Source organism: Tachysurus fulvidraco, chromosome 17 (genome assembly GCF_022655615.1).
Source record: "Tachysurus fulvidraco isolate hzauxx_2018 chromosome 17, HZAU_PFXX_2.0, whole genome shotgun sequence".
Lineage (NCBI taxonomy): Eukaryota > Metazoa > Chordata > Actinopteri > Siluriformes > Bagridae > Tachysurus > Tachysurus fulvidraco.
In genome coordinates this window covers 9,560,012-9,577,621 of record NC_062534.1, presented here as the reverse complement: position 1 = coordinate 9,577,621, position 17,610 = coordinate 9,560,012, and the positions used below count along the sequence as shown (strand labels likewise).

The 17,610-nt window shown below is 36.1% G+C and overlaps 1 protein-coding gene across 2 annotated transcripts; it reads right to left on the bottom strand.

The window, feature by feature from the left end:
• Nucleotides 1-2,898: 2,898 nt before the first annotated feature.
• On the bottom strand, nucleotides 2,899-14,238 carry sh3bgrl (SH3 domain binding glutamate-rich protein like). 2 transcript variants are annotated; one of them, XM_027135560.2, is made up of 4 exons: nucleotides 14,024-14,238; nucleotides 6,080-6,265; nucleotides 5,766-5,846; nucleotides 2,899-3,774 (listed from the first exon to the last, which is right to left on the bottom strand). In XM_027135560.2, exons 1-4 carry the CDS (start codon nucleotides 14,066-14,068, stop codon nucleotides 3,739-3,741), a joined length of 348 nt encoding a protein of 115 aa, XP_026991361.1. In that variant the 5' UTR covers nucleotides 14,069-14,238; the 3' UTR covers nucleotides 2,899-3,738. The 2 variants fall into 2 exon arrangements, with proteins under 2 accessions (XP_026991361.1, XP_026991360.1); XM_027135559.2 differs by having other exon boundaries at nucleotides 13,677-14,062.
• Between the last annotated feature and the right edge of the window lie 3,372 nt (nucleotides 14,239-17,610).

Sequence of the window (17,610 nt, the reverse complement as noted above, 5' to 3'; positions counted from 1 at the left end):
TGTAAGAAACATGGATTTGTGCACCTCAAGTGATATGTCTAAAATGGTAATCACCAATGAGAATGTCCTCGGAAAACACAAGGTTGGTCTTATTTTGTTTCATTTCTAGGCAACTGAGAAGTCACCACAAGCAGACAATTCAAATTCTATTGACATTTAGACAGAGGTGTGTTTATCTCCTCTTGAAGTAAATGTTTTGCAACATTTATATTTCTAACACCTGAAAGCTATATTCCTCAGGAAGGTGACAAGTATGTATATCTATTTATTTATTTATCTATGTATGTATTTAACAATATAAATTCACAGTTTCTGGAGCATTATTTTGGTATATGTATGGCTCAGTAATGTGTGCTTTAATTTGTGCTTTTTATGATTTTGTGATTTTTAATTTGTGCTTTAATTTGTGCACAGTAATTTGTGCTTAATTGAATTCAGCTGTATTTCATTGTTACATCAGACTGCTAAGTGTCCACTGTGCAGGAAAACATTTGATAGTGATATCATTGAGAACTGAGGAATACGGGGAATCACTTAAAAGATTTTAGTGTCATGTTTACATTTATGCATTTGACAGATGCTTTTATCACAAGCGACTTGCAGTCCAGTACATGGTACACATTTTATCAGTATAGAGCACCATATCTGACCATGAATTCGATAATGCCATTTTTACTACAAAAAAAAAAAAAAAACATTAACAAATGATACAGGATGATAAAATGTTGCTTGCATGTATCCAGACTGATGCTTACCACTGTTTGTACCAGGGAAAAAAGATGACAGGGTATTTCTGACCATTTTTATTCCTAAAGGGACATGCTACACACATAAGAAATACCCATACTGAACTTATTCCAAGACCTCCTACAGGAAATTGAGAATAGTGGTATGTATATTTTCATGACAGTTTACTTTTTAATGTCTGTTTATCTTGTTTTCATTCTAAAGTATGTTTTTTCCTGTTTTTAAGAAGGTGAAGGTACAACAACAAATGAATGCTGGTAAAGTTATACAGTATATGACAATTATGCAGTGTGAGACACAAGCCTATTCTTCCATGTGACCAGAAAGACTTGAACATCACTGAAGTTCAATCACAACTGTGACACACATGTGTTTTGTGAGTGTAAGTGGATGTACAATGCAATGCAAAATGACAATTATATTTCCTACAGCTCACCTGAAGATGCTGGATGAATTTATAAACTTTATGCTTCATTTTGCTTTATGCAGTTAGCTTCTCTGTGTAATTTTATTAGCATTGTTAAAGTACATCTGTGTAACAATTTCAAATCAGTTTAAACAATTTTCAAATCAGTAAACTTGTTCATTTTTCAAATTGCTTCAATTCATTCATTTACATGTAACATTTATAATTTTCAATATGTACAAAACATCTAAATTAAATGTTTAAAATGGTCTTAGATAGGTCTGCTGTATTTAATTGACTTTCATATTATTAACATATATTGAATATATAAATATCTCTGCCATAACAGTCAAATGTTGCAAGTAGATTAAACATTGATTTTATGGTTTCCATGAGAGCAGGGATAGAGGAACTTGAACTCCAGCAGCTTCTTCTGTCACAAAATCAAATGACTCCCAGTCTGTTCCAAACAATTCCAGATTCTTAAATGAATACAGAAAATACATCATGAAAGAGCATAGTTTGACTACAACTCAAGCATAGAAAATCAAACAAAAATCAAACCTGCAGATTATCTTTAGTGGCATCAGATTAGTTGTGTATGTGTCTCATTATCCACAGCTGGTTACGGGTGATCCCACTTTCAGACTGTAATGGATGATTGTCCCAGCCTTCAGAAAAGGTGTGGTCATGCTCCAGACGAGGGCAAAATGTGCACAAAGCAGATAAAGAGAATTAGTGCTTGAACGGTTGTTTGTTGCTGGTTCCAAGTACATGATCTATTGAGCTGCCATTTTGGCACTAGAGTTTAGGGCAAATGCAGGGCACATGTGCACTTGCGTGGAATCTTCCTTCAGATAGTACAGTAATTCCTGTGACGTTGATGATGTATTTTTGACTGTTGCATTACCAGCCGCACTTCGTGGTCATAATTTGTACGTTTTTGTACTCAATCTGTGGTAAAAACATGTTTTGTCTGTAAACTATCATAGTTGTACATTTTGGAGTTGTACTCTAACAAACCATCTAAATTGTCAGAATTTGTAAACTATCGTGATTCGTAAATTTTGGAATCCAACTCTCATGAAAAACAAAATTATGCAAGAGTAAAATAGAATTACACACTAATGTTTTGGATTACATGTGATCACTATTGACAGTGAATTAATTCCAAAGTGCTCCAGATGGCCAATCCGCCCCTGGTACTGCCTATAATGAGTCAATACTGCCATGTCATAAAAAGTAAAAAAAAATCAATCAGAATTAACTCTAGTTTTGATGAAGAGTGCACACTCACTGTTCAATTCATTGGGATCACCTGTACACCTGGGTGCATCCATGCAGTTATCTAATCAGCCAATTGTGCAGCATCAGCACTGTGCAAAAAAGTATGCATACTGTATACGGAAACTGGTCAGTTAAAGTCTAGAAAAAGATACTCAAATCAGGTACCATTATCTATGGCTAAAGATAAATGGATAAATTATGTATGGATAATGGTACTTCTGGAAGTTTGAACATTAACAAAAGCGCTCGGCCTGTATCTGCAGGATTTTTTCCTTGGCGCTAATGCCAAATGATTGTCTGATTAGATAACTGCATGAAAATAGATTTGTAATAAAAGTCTATACCTTGGCTTATATTAAACACCTACATATAAGTAGAGCTTTTTCAGCTTTTTTTAAATATGATTTATTTCTGTGATGTTACATCTTCTCATTTAAACAAACCACTAAGAAACCTTATTTATTTAAAACAATGCTTTAATGAACTGTCCCCTTCAATAATACAGTTCTTCAAAAAATTTTGGCATATTCTATTTGCTCATAAAATAGAAAACATTGTACACTATTAAGACAAGCTGAGAATGAAATAAAGGTACATTAAGTAATACTTATCTGGAACAATAATAATTACAATGATTATAGTTAGTATTGGGACCTCACATTTAACAAATTGTGCAGAAATTATTACCTTAAATGGCACATTAATGAGATTTCATTACTGACATACTAAGGATTCATTACCGACCTTACACTTGATTTTTAGGGAGCTACTAAGAAATTACAAATTCAGTACAAGAAATACTTTGTGTACCTTTAATGGTCTCCAATATCAAACACTGAAATACATAAACATATCTTCTGACACAAAATAGCAAGCTAAAGCACTAATGACTTTATGCTAAGAGAGACAAAATGTTTACTACCTACTGTAGCCCTTTAACATTATTTAACAGGGAACATCTTTTAAACTGAAATATAAATTTACAATTTTGATGGATAATAAATTCAATCTATGAAAAAATGCAGCCACTGTTAATTCACCTGCTTTATGGCACATCATAAACGAATACCACCATACAAATGTATACAATTAAAAAGACAGTAGAATTCTTTTCCAACTTTACAGAGGATTGCATTCAATTGCACTATCCACAGCTGTAAGATGCAGGAGCAGGTGTCACTGAAATGGGTTGTCTAATTTGATTGGGAGATTGATGAGTAATATGAAAATGTAAATTTATAGGATTGAAAGCAGAAGGTTAGAAACAAAACAGTGTCAGGCAATTGAAGAGTCTGTGGCTACTGCTGCTCCTTTTTGGCTAGAGCCTCTGCTTCCTGAAAATAAGCAAATACAGTATATTAGTTTAAGCAAACAATAAGAACCTAAAGATTTATACAATGTTTACCCACAACATTGCTGCTATTCTGCAACATGAATCAGACAGACAATTGTCAGCCCCTGCAAATGATTTCACATACAGTAACTCCAGAATAACTGGCACCCTCCAAGCACATGTCCAAGAAATGTTGCATAAAAGAAACTTTACACAGACTGATTTAAATTGCTTACTTTTTACTTAAGATTTTTTTCACAACTTATTCAGTGAAAATGGGACAGTTTAAAATAGTCCTTTCAAAAATCACTTGCATAAAGTAGAAAAAAGAAAAAAGTAGAAAAAAGCTGCCACATCCAGCTACCACATTCCTGACCATAACAAAATTGGGTGCATAATCTTTATTGGGCAGGGAGGTAAAATGAGGTATGAGGTAAGGTAAAAAAAAAAAAGGGAATGACATATTTACACATGGAATTTCCAGTAAATGAATTATATATATATATATATATATATATATATATATATATATATATATATATATATATATATTTATTTATATCAACTGATAAATTATCCTGTTCCTTTGACAATGGTTAATGGTCATAGTGGTTTATGAGGGGGAATGCGAAATAAAATGTGTATACAGTAATACCTCGAGATACGAGTTTAATTCGTTCCGTGACCTTGCTCGTATCTCAAATTGCTTGTATCTCAAAGCAATTTTCCCCATTTAAATTGATTGAAATCCTAATAATCCATTCCAGCTCGCAAAATTCCACTCCAGTTATTTTGTTTATGTGTTTTGAATATGAAAAATGTACAATACCTGTATTTATAAATGACAAATATTGTATAAAAACATACCCAAATAAAAGAGAATGTTAAAAAAATTAACTGGTTTTACTTTACGGAAGATGCGCACGGAGGTTGAGGGAGGAGTAAACAGGCGGAGGAATTATACTTTCACTTTCGTTCACTCGCTACTGTACTCTCTTAATGGTACTTTACACTTAAATGGAACTTAACTAAACTTCACTAAAATTAACGAACTTAACTGAAATTCTCTTAATTGCTACAATTTCTGTTTTCTTTACATTAATATGGCTTAATTTTCTTCATCGCGTTTCTCTTCACTTGTTTTTGGTCATTTTAATAAAAACCTGTCCGGTCGGCATATCGGATGCGGTGTAGTCGCACAAGTTAAAATTTTTTAACAGATCCAACGCTCAAAAACGGATCCGAAAATTACGGATCCGCAGATGGTCGGCACCTCACGCAGCCCCTTTGTGACACGCCATAGGAAATTAATGACTTCCGGTTTATTGGCCGTCATTTGTCGTGTGCAGTGGAAAGGCGGCTTTAACCGAGTGAGTCGCTAGAAGCTGAGGCAGGGGAAACAGAGCACACGTGGTTGTTCTGGATCTTCGTTTCGGCGGTGGCGGCTCGGATGCTCGTACCTCAAAAATTTGCTCGTATCTCATGGCAAGAATTTGGTCGAATCACAGCTCGTAAAAAATTCATATGTCAAAGCACTCGTATCTCGAGGTATCACTGTATTCTGATTCAAACAATTCAGTTCCTCAGAAGACTGCTAGGGAAGGCTATAGCATCAATAGGGAGCTTTAGGAAAACTATTCCTCAAGCTCCAGATTATGACACTGACTTAAGCTCAGTTGTTATGAGAGGGGAGCTTGGGCTAGACATTTGGAACAAAGCCAGTGATTCTGGGCCCACTCAAGCATACTGCTGGCCTTTAGTAGGGGCAGCTTAATTAACATTGAGGCTGCTGGGAATTTGACAAAGCTATTACTCTGTAGGGTTGCACCTAACTTGCCAAATCCAGTAGGGTGGCCATATTCTGTCCCGTTACTGTTATTTGCTTGAGTTACATTCTATTGTATGGGGTTTGTTAATCCTATGAAAAGTGGGAATAGACAGCCCTTTTTATGGTCCTCTTCATATAATTCATATTTAGCCCAAAATGCATACCTTGGAACCTGGTGGAGCAGTCAAGCCTAGAAAAGCATACACAGCATTCTCTTCTCGTGCATCAAAGAAAGCCTCATAATTCTGTGGAAAGGGAGATGTTTCAATTTACATTAAATAATGAGACAAAAATCTGTTCAAATATAAGGCAAAGACAATTAACGTGTAATAATAATTATTATCTGCTGAGGCAAAGACAGAACCAGGAGTTGATTTAAACTCTGTAGGTATGGGTAAGTATATGTGAACCCAAGAGCCAATCAACCTCCATTTTCATACTGCTTAGCACACTAACAGTGACTGGAAATATGACTGACCCCACAGTATCTCTCCTCGTTAAAAATCTGAGGTGGGAGGGGATTCCCGGTGGCTGGCCGGGAATCTACTGGTACATTTTCCCGCATCCATTTCCTGTTCTCTTCATTGGCTGCAATGTCACATTCCTCAAAATTGATCTTATTGGCTGCCAGGAACCCCATGACATCCTGTTGCTGTTTCTTGATCTAATAGGAAAGATGAGGAATGAAGATTAGCTTCAACAGTTTTGTGCCAATCTGATACAACATTTCGATGTCAAGTAGGGATTTAAGTCAACCATTTAAAATTTCTACCCACTTAAATTTAAATAAAATTTAAATAAAGAAAGCAAAACTTTATTGGAAAACCCCAACACAACTGTCAGTAAAATCGACAGCAATCTCCACAATGCAGGGGTGAAAATGACAATCCAAAGAAGACTTTGAGAGGAGATAATATAGAGGACAAACAACATGATACAAACTACCAATCAGCTTTAAGAATAAGAAGGCTAGCTTGAAATTTGTAAAGAAATACAAACATGACCCACAAACGTTCTGGAACCAAGATTAACCTATATCAAAGTGATGGAAAGGAAAAGTGTGGAGTGTGAACAGGCCTGGCAAAGCAAGAGAGATATGCAACTAAATATTCCCATTAATCGTGTCAGTTTCTATACTTTTGCTGAACAAAAAAAAATAAATATTGATATCTCATCTCATATTTCTCAGAGTATATTGTAGAGCGTACATGTGTTCGGTAGTCAGTTTTGCAAGTTCACGTTACAATTACAGCCTGAAGGAAGAGCTATTAAAATTAGCAAGTTCTTTGTAGAAACATATGCTAGCATGACTAACTAAAAGAACAGTACCCTAGAATGTAGATACCACACAGTAGCATGAACTGATCTACCAAAATTATGCCCCTAGGTCATTTATCATGAGCATAAAGTGTACTGCTCACATTCAACCACTTAGTATAAACTAGTGGATGCAGCAGATAGCTACACTTCAATTCATATCAATATTTTGCTGCCAATTCTACACTATATGACATTGTGTATGTTCTTTAAACAGTTGCCATTACCAAGAATACATTTGTCTGCTGTAGAATTAGGTTTTCCCCTTTAATGGAACTAAGCAGCTTTGCTGAGCCTGGTGTAGAAGAATTCATTTGGCTTGTACCAGAGCTCACTCAACAAGCACGGGATGAATTGAAACAGCAACTGCATACCAGACCATCTCTCCTGACATCAGTACTTGACCACACTAATATTCTTGTGTGTGAACGTGCAAATCCCCACAGTCACACTCCAAAATCTAGTAGAAAACCTTCTCATTAGTGCGGCAAAGGAGGAAAATTGCAGCAAAGGAGGATGAACTCCATATTAATGCCCAAGCACATACTGTATGGGTGCAATTGTCAGATGTCTGTATACTTTTGGCTGTGTAGTGTATGCACTGGTTAACGTATATATTTGGACATTAAACCAGCAGTTACATCAACCACCAGGTAAAAAGGAGGCCAGTTGGTGCTCTTCAGATGGAAAAAGCAAGGCTGAACTCAAATATTGTAATGCAATATTGTATGTTGTACAGTGGTCACCCAGGATACCCAACTGAGGATGATGAGATCCCATGTTGTGTCTGAGTAGCATGCCTTGTACCATTCCTCTTAATCCAGAGCCACTGGAGATACAAGGGATTGTTTTGGACCATAGAGACCAAGGTAATGGCTTTGAACTGCAACTTTCATGATTAGTTTTACACTCAAGCATTCATCTTTAAACAACTGACTTCAACAGAAAAGACTTAATGTTTAAACTATAATGAATTCAGTGTTTATACTGATATTCATAAATTGGTAAAAAAAAAAAATGCACTTGACTATATAGTGTACAGTATCAATTGCACTATACATTTACAGCATTACCAGATGCCCTTGCCCAGAGCAAATTTCATTTACATTTAAGTCAACCTGCCACAGGATCTGCTGAAACAGTTCTAAACTGCAATCATCGAATCCATCCTCTGCACCTCAGTGACTGTTTGGTTCAGCTCAGCTACCCAATCTGACCTCAGGAGACTACAGATGGTAGTCCGGACTGCTGAGCGAATCATTGGCACAACTCTCCCCACTCTTCAAGACCTGTACTTCTCCAGAGTGAGCAAAAGGGCAAAGTCAATCACTCTGGACCCCTCACATCCAGCACACTCCCTCTTTGAACTGTTGCCATCTGGCCGACGCTACAGAGCCCAAGCACCAGAACGACCAGACATAGGAACAGTTTCTTCCCTCAAGCAATCCACCTGATGAACAATTTACACCATGGAACACACAACACCTAATTGCACGTTCCACACTTGCACATTTGTACTATGTATACCTCAATTTGCACATTTCATAATTGCAGACCTGTACATACATACATATCCTCTATACTGTTTACTTCAGTTGCACATTTCAAAATTGCACGTGTACATACAAACTGTATATATTGTAGACTTCCATTGCACATTTCTCACAGTTGCAAATTGTACATACAATTTATTGCCTATATTGGATATGTATATTTAAACTGCACATTTCACACCTGTAAATGTGTACATACAATTTTGTCTACACTGTATATGCCATTCTGTTACACTGTGGAGCTTGTGTCACTAAAACAAATTGCCTGGCAATAAAGCTCTTTCTGATTCTGATATATACGCACTATAATGTGCAATGATTAGGATGGGTTCCCTTTTGAGTCTTCCTAATCCTCTCATGGTGTTGCTCTAGCTTCTGTTGCCACTAGGGATAAAAATAAATTTAATTTAAAATATTGTAAATTATATTCTGAATATTTTATAATCCTGTAATGCTTCATTGTGATAATGTCCACTGTTAAAAGTACTATACAAATAATGTTGAACTTCGTCAGTTGAAGCTTGACTCAGGGTCTGAGACCTCTCCTTTGACAAAATTTACAACTTTTGTCACTCATAGGTTCTTGCATCATGGAATAACTGTATAAATGGTTTCATCACCTGGTCAGGCCTGAGCAATAATCACCTTCTCCCAGTCTTTCTGGCAGCTATGCTGATGGTTCTTGGGACATGGTGGTGTTCCAGGACTACACATGCTTTTTAGGTCCAGCCAGAACACTAAGCTCCCTCCCATTCTCTCTTGCCTCACTGATCAGCTGTCTAACCCACCTATATATAAAACCCACCTATATAAGGATGTGGTAGCCTAGTGGTTAAGGTGTTGGACTACCAATCGGAAGGTTGTGAGTTTGATTCCTACGTCCACCAAGCTGCCAATGCTGGGCCTCTGAGCAAGGCCCTTAACCCTCAATTGCTCAGGTGTATAAAAGCAAGATAAAATGTAAGTTGCTCTGGATAAGGGTGTCTGCTAAATGCTGTAAATGCATATGCTCTAAGCAACTTGAATATGGGTTGACACCTCCCCCCGTTGTTGTTTTTTTTTTTTTTTTTAATACACAGCACTGTCATTGTAACTATTCCTAAGAATACAATCAGGAAAGATGCTGGCCAATGATAGTAAAAAATATAAATACCCTGGAATAATTTTTATTATTATTTCATATTATATTAATAACATATTAGCTAATGATAATAGGATAATAGCAGAATAACTAATAATAAAAAAAATATTTACAAAAAACAGTACAAATTTTGTGACTGAATAAGTATTCATACCCAATGCTGTGTATGTATGTCAAAAGGCCCAGGGTCTGATAGAAAACATTTAGAAAAAAAATGGAATCCCGAGGAGCCAAAATAAACATGTTTGATCAAAGTTCTGTAAAAATATCAAATCAATTTGGTTATAAATGTATCTTGAACATTTAGAAGAACCCACTAAATCAATTATTTAAAAACAAAAGAAAAAAAAAAGCTATGCATGGCACAACTATGCCAAGAGGAGGCTGTCTACCAAAAGTGAGTAATCTAGTAAGGAGAGTATTAATTATTTTGCACCTTCAAATGTTAGGCATATTGTGTAAATGAAATGGAAAATTAAAATTTTAGGTTGTAACACAAAATATGCCAAAGATAATACATGCACACATACATAAATGCATACATACATACAATAACCTGATCAGATAAATTCAGCTGACAGTCTGAAGACAGAGCATAAGCAGAGCATAAGCAGGTCTGATGAGAAGTAGAGAAGAGTGACCCTAGAAGGGGAGACTGCAACCACCATATCTTTTGGGACTAGGCTAAGGGAGGAGTCAGTTTAATACAAACCAAATAAGGTCTGTTGTGGGGAGGTTAGCAATATCTTGCTTCTAAATAACCAAATGCCACCAGACTGAGACATTTAGTGTGAGCAGGATAACAGAATTCAGAGGTTCAATCATTTGAATAATCTACAGTAATGGTGTTCATAAATCTGTTAGCAAGCAGATACATAAGCATTACAACACAAAAGAAGTGTTTCAGCACAAAAAAGCTTCATTTGTTACAAATCTGTTAATTTGAACTGATTGATCCTTGTTAAAAATCTGGATGTCGGAGTCGAGATCACTGAGGAAACACCAAATGACAGTTGTGTTATTCCTTAGATGGTTATAGAATGTCTGGAAATGGGTTGCAGCATGAACCAGTTGTTGCACAAGCTCATGCACTCCTTAGAGAATCTAAGAGGATAGCAGCATTCCACCATCAGGCTTCAGGCTTTGGGTGCAACCACTCACAAAATAACCCATTTTACTTATTCCAAGATGAACCAAATTTCCAAAGAAAACCCAAAATACATTTTAACATTCCAAAATGTTGTTTTAACATGTCTTCTTGTTCATATTCTCTCTTGCACATGAGTAGCAATAAACAATCTCCACAACTTCCAGCCTACTAGAAACCAAGTGAGATATGAGCCAAAATATACTAAGCATACCTAAGCATAATTTCAACAACACCAAAACAAACTGTGCAATATAAAATTTCAGTCAATTGCTGTGGTAAGCACTATTCTGACATTGCCAAAGCAGTATGCTCTACTAATCCAAGAGTGCTATTTAAAAGGTCCATAATCTTACAATTTTAAAGATTGCCATGATTACCATGCCATGATTACGCTGACATAAGTGTCTGTTTATTACTGTATCCATCATCCATATCACATAAGATAACAGCAGGCATTTTCATTCATTCATTCATTTTCTACCGCTTATCCGAACTTTTCGGGTCACGGGGAGCCTGTGCCTATCTCGGGCGTCATTGAGGCATCGAGGCAGGATACACCCTGGACGGAGTGCCAACCCATCGCAGGGCACACACACTCTCATTCACTCACACACTACGGACAATTTTCCAGAGATGCCAATCAACCTACCATGCATGTCTTTGGACCGGGGGAGGAAACCGGAGTACCCGGAGGAATCCCCCGAGGCACGGGGAGAACATGCAAACTCCACACACACAAGGCGGAGGCGGGAATCGAACTCCGACCCTGGAGGTGTGAGGCAAACGTGCTAACCAATAAGCCACCATGCCCCCCTAGCAGGCATTTTAAAATAGTTTAATTTCAGTATTGGCTCTGACTGAGACACTTAAACTGCAAGTGCTATCTGTTGAACTGTTAGAGGTACAGGAATAAAACTGAACCAATATCAATATATCCTCTGTAATTGCTTGCAGTATTGACCCTCAGTACCATTAAGTATTTCTTATTATTTCTATAATACTGCAATAATGAAAATAAATATCAAACTTTTCTGGGTTGGTTCTAATCATAATCATTAAGAATCGTGGGAGCTGCATTAGGAAGAGTAAATAAGCAATAAACTGTAAAATTTCCAGCTTTATGTCAGACATAACAGTAACATAAAAGAAAAAGTAGGACTAATATGAAATCGATATATCAATGCGAAGACAGCAACCATTTAAATAAACATTTAATAGAAAACTAACACAAACACACTGCCCTGTGAACAGTTCTTATTATCAAAATAGTGATTGCATATTTGGCTGAATTTAACATGGCATCCACTTTGAATTCAAGAAGGCTTGTCTTTTAGCTACTGTCAGCCATTCTGTCAACAGTGCCTATGTTAAACCGAATAGTGACAACACAATAGCTAATAACAAAATTCAACAAAATTTAAAATACAAACTGTTAGACACCTTGATTTACAAATTTTTTAAATACAAAGTTACAAAACAAAATTCTCTCATTACCAAGTCAACATCATAAGCTTGATTAGTTTACAAATATAGACTGCACAGTGAAGGTAAATTCTGTATAAACTAATATAGTACATTAAATTACTGCATAAAGCTGCTTAATTATGAATCTACCTAAATACCTGTTGTAGAAGCCTCTCCATTTGACAATTGTGTAGTCAAAACAATTTTTTGTTCATTTTCAATGATTTTTACTATTATACAACCATTTATACATGCTAGGAGGCCAGCTTGATAAATGGCAAACACAAAGTAGGTAATGCCAGATGTCAGATAGATGGCTTGTACAGTTTGCCTAAAAGCAAATGACCAATTTTGCATATGCCTCACAGCAGAATTAGAAACAGTTATTTGCTTACATTTAATTTGTTTTAGTCATGGCTGCAAAAATAAGTAGCCAATGTTAACGTAAAACTAATTTCTTTACTTCAAATAATGGTAAGCCTGAACACCAACAAAAACTTATACACCAAACAAGCAAGGTTTTAAATAATGTAACCACTCTGAAATCAAAACACTAAACATTGGTTCTACAGACAAAGCTCAGCTGTGTTTAATAAGTCCATTTTGGAGTACTGTAGTTTGCATAACCATGACATAATTGTTAGATAACCTAACATAAATGCTGGAAAAGCAACTTCAACTATCTAATGCTACAGGATTGATTCCATTTAACCATAGCACTTAAACCCCATTATCATAAGTGTGAGTTTGTTCAGGGGTAGCACAAATATGTATGCATATTGTATACATGAGAGTTATCAATGAAGTCCCTTAAGATGATAGCTGATGAACAATGCATAACGGAAAGCATCATATCTCTCAGTTTTAAGTCATGTTGTCATCTATAAATGCTTATTTTAGTAACACCGTTGGCAATGTTAGCATGTTACAATGAGGACTGTGTGTTCATATTAAGATACAGGTTTACTATACAGGTTCTTTACCTGAGAAACTATTTTATACTGTTCACACGGCATATCCAGAAATGGTCAATTTGAAAAACAAACCAGATGAAGCATGAAAAGGTCAACTTTCATACAATATTTTCATCCATTTCCTGATTGCCATGTTTGAAATTAGGCCGCACAAAACATTCCATCTGGACAACTCAATAGAGTTTGGAGCTTAACACAGATAGTTAACTGACCAAACTATGAGGAGCTAGCTAAACTCATCACGTCTGAAGCCTGTGGTAGCACGTCACTGTAGTATACCAATTTGTATAATAGCATATACAAATACTTTCTCTTGGTTTATTATTTTTAAGTTGTTTTTTGTGATCCTAGGTGACAATCATGACCACGTTGAAACGATAAGAAAGCAGTTCTTTCACTAAAAAAGCTGCTACAACGCCATATTTATAGCAACATTGCAGCTATATTGCCATTACTGCATATAAACTGATACATACCCACTTTGGCAGATCAGGAAGTGCTTGCATCACTATGTATCTCTTCAATACCATATATAGAGGTATTTACTTGCGACTTCCTTTACTGTTTAAAAAGAAAATGAGTAATTTTGAACAGCGTCCTGGCCTGCTACTCATCAATAAATATGTGTACGCTTTACGATGAATAAAGCCCCTTTGTGCAGCTGTGCGCTCCAAGAAAGATTTTCAGCTTTTGAGCTACAACCTGATATCATGCATGGACGCTAGCTGTTGGTTCACCCGCACAACATTCAAACGCTGCAAGAAAAGGATCAAGTTCCTTCCACCAGTCATTGGCATCATGAATACACGACTCTGAAGCTTACTGAGGTTGATCCGGATGACGACGCGATGTAAACTTTGATCACCATCTTGCTCGAAATACCTCGCGACGTGGAATAGAGAGAGGGAGCGAGAGAGAGCTTTGGAGGCTGCTGAAACGTGACAGACTGCGTCTTTTCCTCCTCAAAACTGTAGACTAGTGTTCTTGCCAACGGAAGAGTACGTAAGACTTCCCAACTTCCCCGCCTCTCTCTCACCCTTACTCACTCACTCACTCACACACCAACCACTCCTCGTTTGCTAACAACGCCGGAACAATACACTGCTAACGTGTGCAAAACAGAGCACAACAGGCTATATTATACACTTACAAATTACTGCGGTGTTTACAGCACATGCATAATCTGGATTTCAGGTTTTAAATAAGACTAACTGGTTCAAACTGTAAATAACTGAACTAGCTGAACCAAAGCATCATATTATATATCAGCTACTGTTGCCAACCCCCTTAGCTGGTCAAGCTGGAACACGGAAACAGTTTCGATATAACTGCTATTACTCAGCATCGTAGATACAATACTTTTCTTGTTTTTTTTTTTTTAAACAAATATCATCATCATAGTAGGGTAATTATAAATCTCAACCACACAGTTCCTTTCAAAGGTGAATGGAATGGCAAAGCCATAGGTACTGAGTCATTTGTATTTGAGAACAAAGGATGAATATGAGAAAATAGATAATAATTCAGCTTTTCTCTTCTAATATTTACACCTATATGTAAAAAAAATCTATTTTGATGACTAACAGGTTTACTGTTGCCCAGGTGTGCCCTGATAGATTTATTGTTTTGTCCATTAATAGCTCTGTATCTCTACTCTTGGTTTAAAGAGTAGTAAGGGTGGTTGGAACAGAAACAGGCAGGTTAGAAACATACAATAAATATCACCTTCACCTATATGCCATTTCTAAGTATGCCAGTAATTTGATTATTAGAAGAGCTATTGAGAGAGGTTCAACGTAACAGCAAATAAATAATGGGCAGCCCTGCCTTGTTGATCTGTAAAGGCAAAAGTATTGAGAGTGGGTGTTATTTGTCCTGACAGAGGTGTATGGTGAGAAATACTAAAGCTTAATCCAAGAAATCCAGTTCTTCCTAAAAACCAAATGCTTCTAAAGTGTAAAAGAGGTAACTCCACTCAGTCAAAAGCTTTCTCAGCATCTAATGATATCAAAGTCTCATGAGTATCAGTCGTTGGAGCAATATAAATTGTAATACACAAATGCCTGATATGAGAAAAATAATACCCTGTTTGAGAAAAATAAAACCCTGTTTGATCTGTAGAGACACTGGTTGGAAGAGTGGGTTCTAGTCATAACAAGTCAAACTCTGCTTGTAAAGACTGATGCTCCTTATGTATATTTGGGAATTGGGTAGTCAAATATATGTTATCTAACTGAGATATGCATTGTGTCAAATCGGACAATTTATCTCTTGTAATCTTTTTTTTCATATATTTTGAAATTATCCCCCTAGTATATACTTTTAATGCATCCCAGAGTATAGAGGCAGACAATGTATCAGGAGCTGTGTTAAGGCTAATGAAAAAATCAATTTACTGTTACACAAAGTTAACAAAGTCCTCATTCATAAGTATGTGAGCACTTATACACTGGTTCACAGGTGGAACTTGAAATTGAAGCATAATCTGATATTACAATGACATTGTATTTGCATACAGATACATTTACATTTACAGCATTTGGAAGACGGCCCTTATCCAGAGCGCCGTACATAGGTGCATAAATCTCTAGCATTGAATATATTAATGCTGGCTCACTAGGTTACATACTTAATGATAGGATAGTGAAGGAAATAATCAGATAATGAAGGAAGTAATCTATTATCAATCAGAAAGAAATCAATACAGGTAAAAATACCATGAATGTGAGAAAAACAAGAAAATTCATTTCTTTTAGGATTAAAAAAGCACCAGACATCAGAAATTCAGACATCTTGTTCATAATTTAAATTTTGGCTCCATATTGTCCCAGCTGTAAATCCAGTACCCTCTGAATTATTTTGTTCTTGCTTTACAACATATAATGTATATGTTTTCAACATATAAACTTGAGACACTTCAGAATTTAATTTCCTGATACTTATATGTAGACAACACAGCATTTTTTATTTATTTATAAAAATTATGTATATTGGCTTTTCTCCAAAACTGGTGAATTGAAACAATGTTGTTTGCATGAATCCTCAATTCCTGCTCAAGCTGATGAATTATTATGACTACAGCTAAAAAGCCATAATAAGCTCAGAAGGATTTTGATTGCCCATTGTGATGGATAGCTGCTAAGAGCAGAAACCTGGGAAATAAACAAGTGCAGTCTGAGCAATGAGAGGACAGTTTACTTGCATGTGCCTTGCTTAAACACAATTTGTTCAATTTTAAATTCTGGTATGCTAATGCCAAGGAGAAAGTGCAACTTTGTAACAATTTAAGTCAGTCATTTTTGAATAAAGCACAGGTTTACATGTCTAAAAACACTCACAGAGGTCAAACAACAAGATGCAATCAGAAGGACAAACTAGTATTTGCATAGAAATACAGGGATGAGCCCCATAGGTTCTGGAAACAAGATTAGCCTCTACCAAATTGATGGAAAGGCAAAGGACTGGATACAGAAAGGATCTGCTCATGATATAAACATCTTTAACATGATAAAGGATTATTATCTAAAGAATGCATTCTGTTCACCAGTTTACAGATAAGTGCATCCAGTCTAATGGGCAGAAGCTTTATAACAGTAAGACAATGACCCAAAGCACACTGCCTATACAACACAACACTTAATCATGGGAAATAAGTGAAAGATTTTAGAGTGACCTAGTCAATCATGTCCCTTATCTCAATTGAGATGAAACACATTACCTACAGAAGGAAAGAAATGGTGAGAAACCCAAAAAACAACTGAAAGAAGGTGTGATTCAATTTATTGATGCAACCAAATATTAAGTGTTAACATCTCATGGTTTAAACAAGTTGTTTAGCACATCTCTTTAGCACAAAAGTTTTGGAACTCTTGTGGCTCAACTACTGTAGGTATTTCTTTGCAAATTCCAATCTGACCTTCCAATTCTTACATATGATGAAATGGTTTGCATCTTGTGGTATGACTTTTATCTTTCTGCTTTCAAAATCTTCTTTGAATGGTGACCTCCTCTGACCTGTGGTGGTTACTACTGTGGCTGACCCATTTGATAACTGTCTGCTTGTTAATACACCAGTGTATTTTATTTTTTATTATAGACATTCCATATTGGTTATGCCTAGTACTTGTGCAATAGCACTAATGGATATTTCCTCTTTCCTCAGCTTCAACTCTAAACCTCCCTGGCCTTCATGCTGATTGATCCTTATTTAACAGCAAATGCAGTTTTCACTGGCAAAACCCAGGGCTTAAACATTTGATCAGATATTTGAATACAAACTTAATTTAAACAAAAATGTATTTAATTTCCTTTATAAGAAACCAACATAACCAACTGTTATAATTTTTTAATGTTAAATCAGAATAGATTAGACTTTCAATAAAGGGAACTCCTAATGCATTTGGGGGAAAA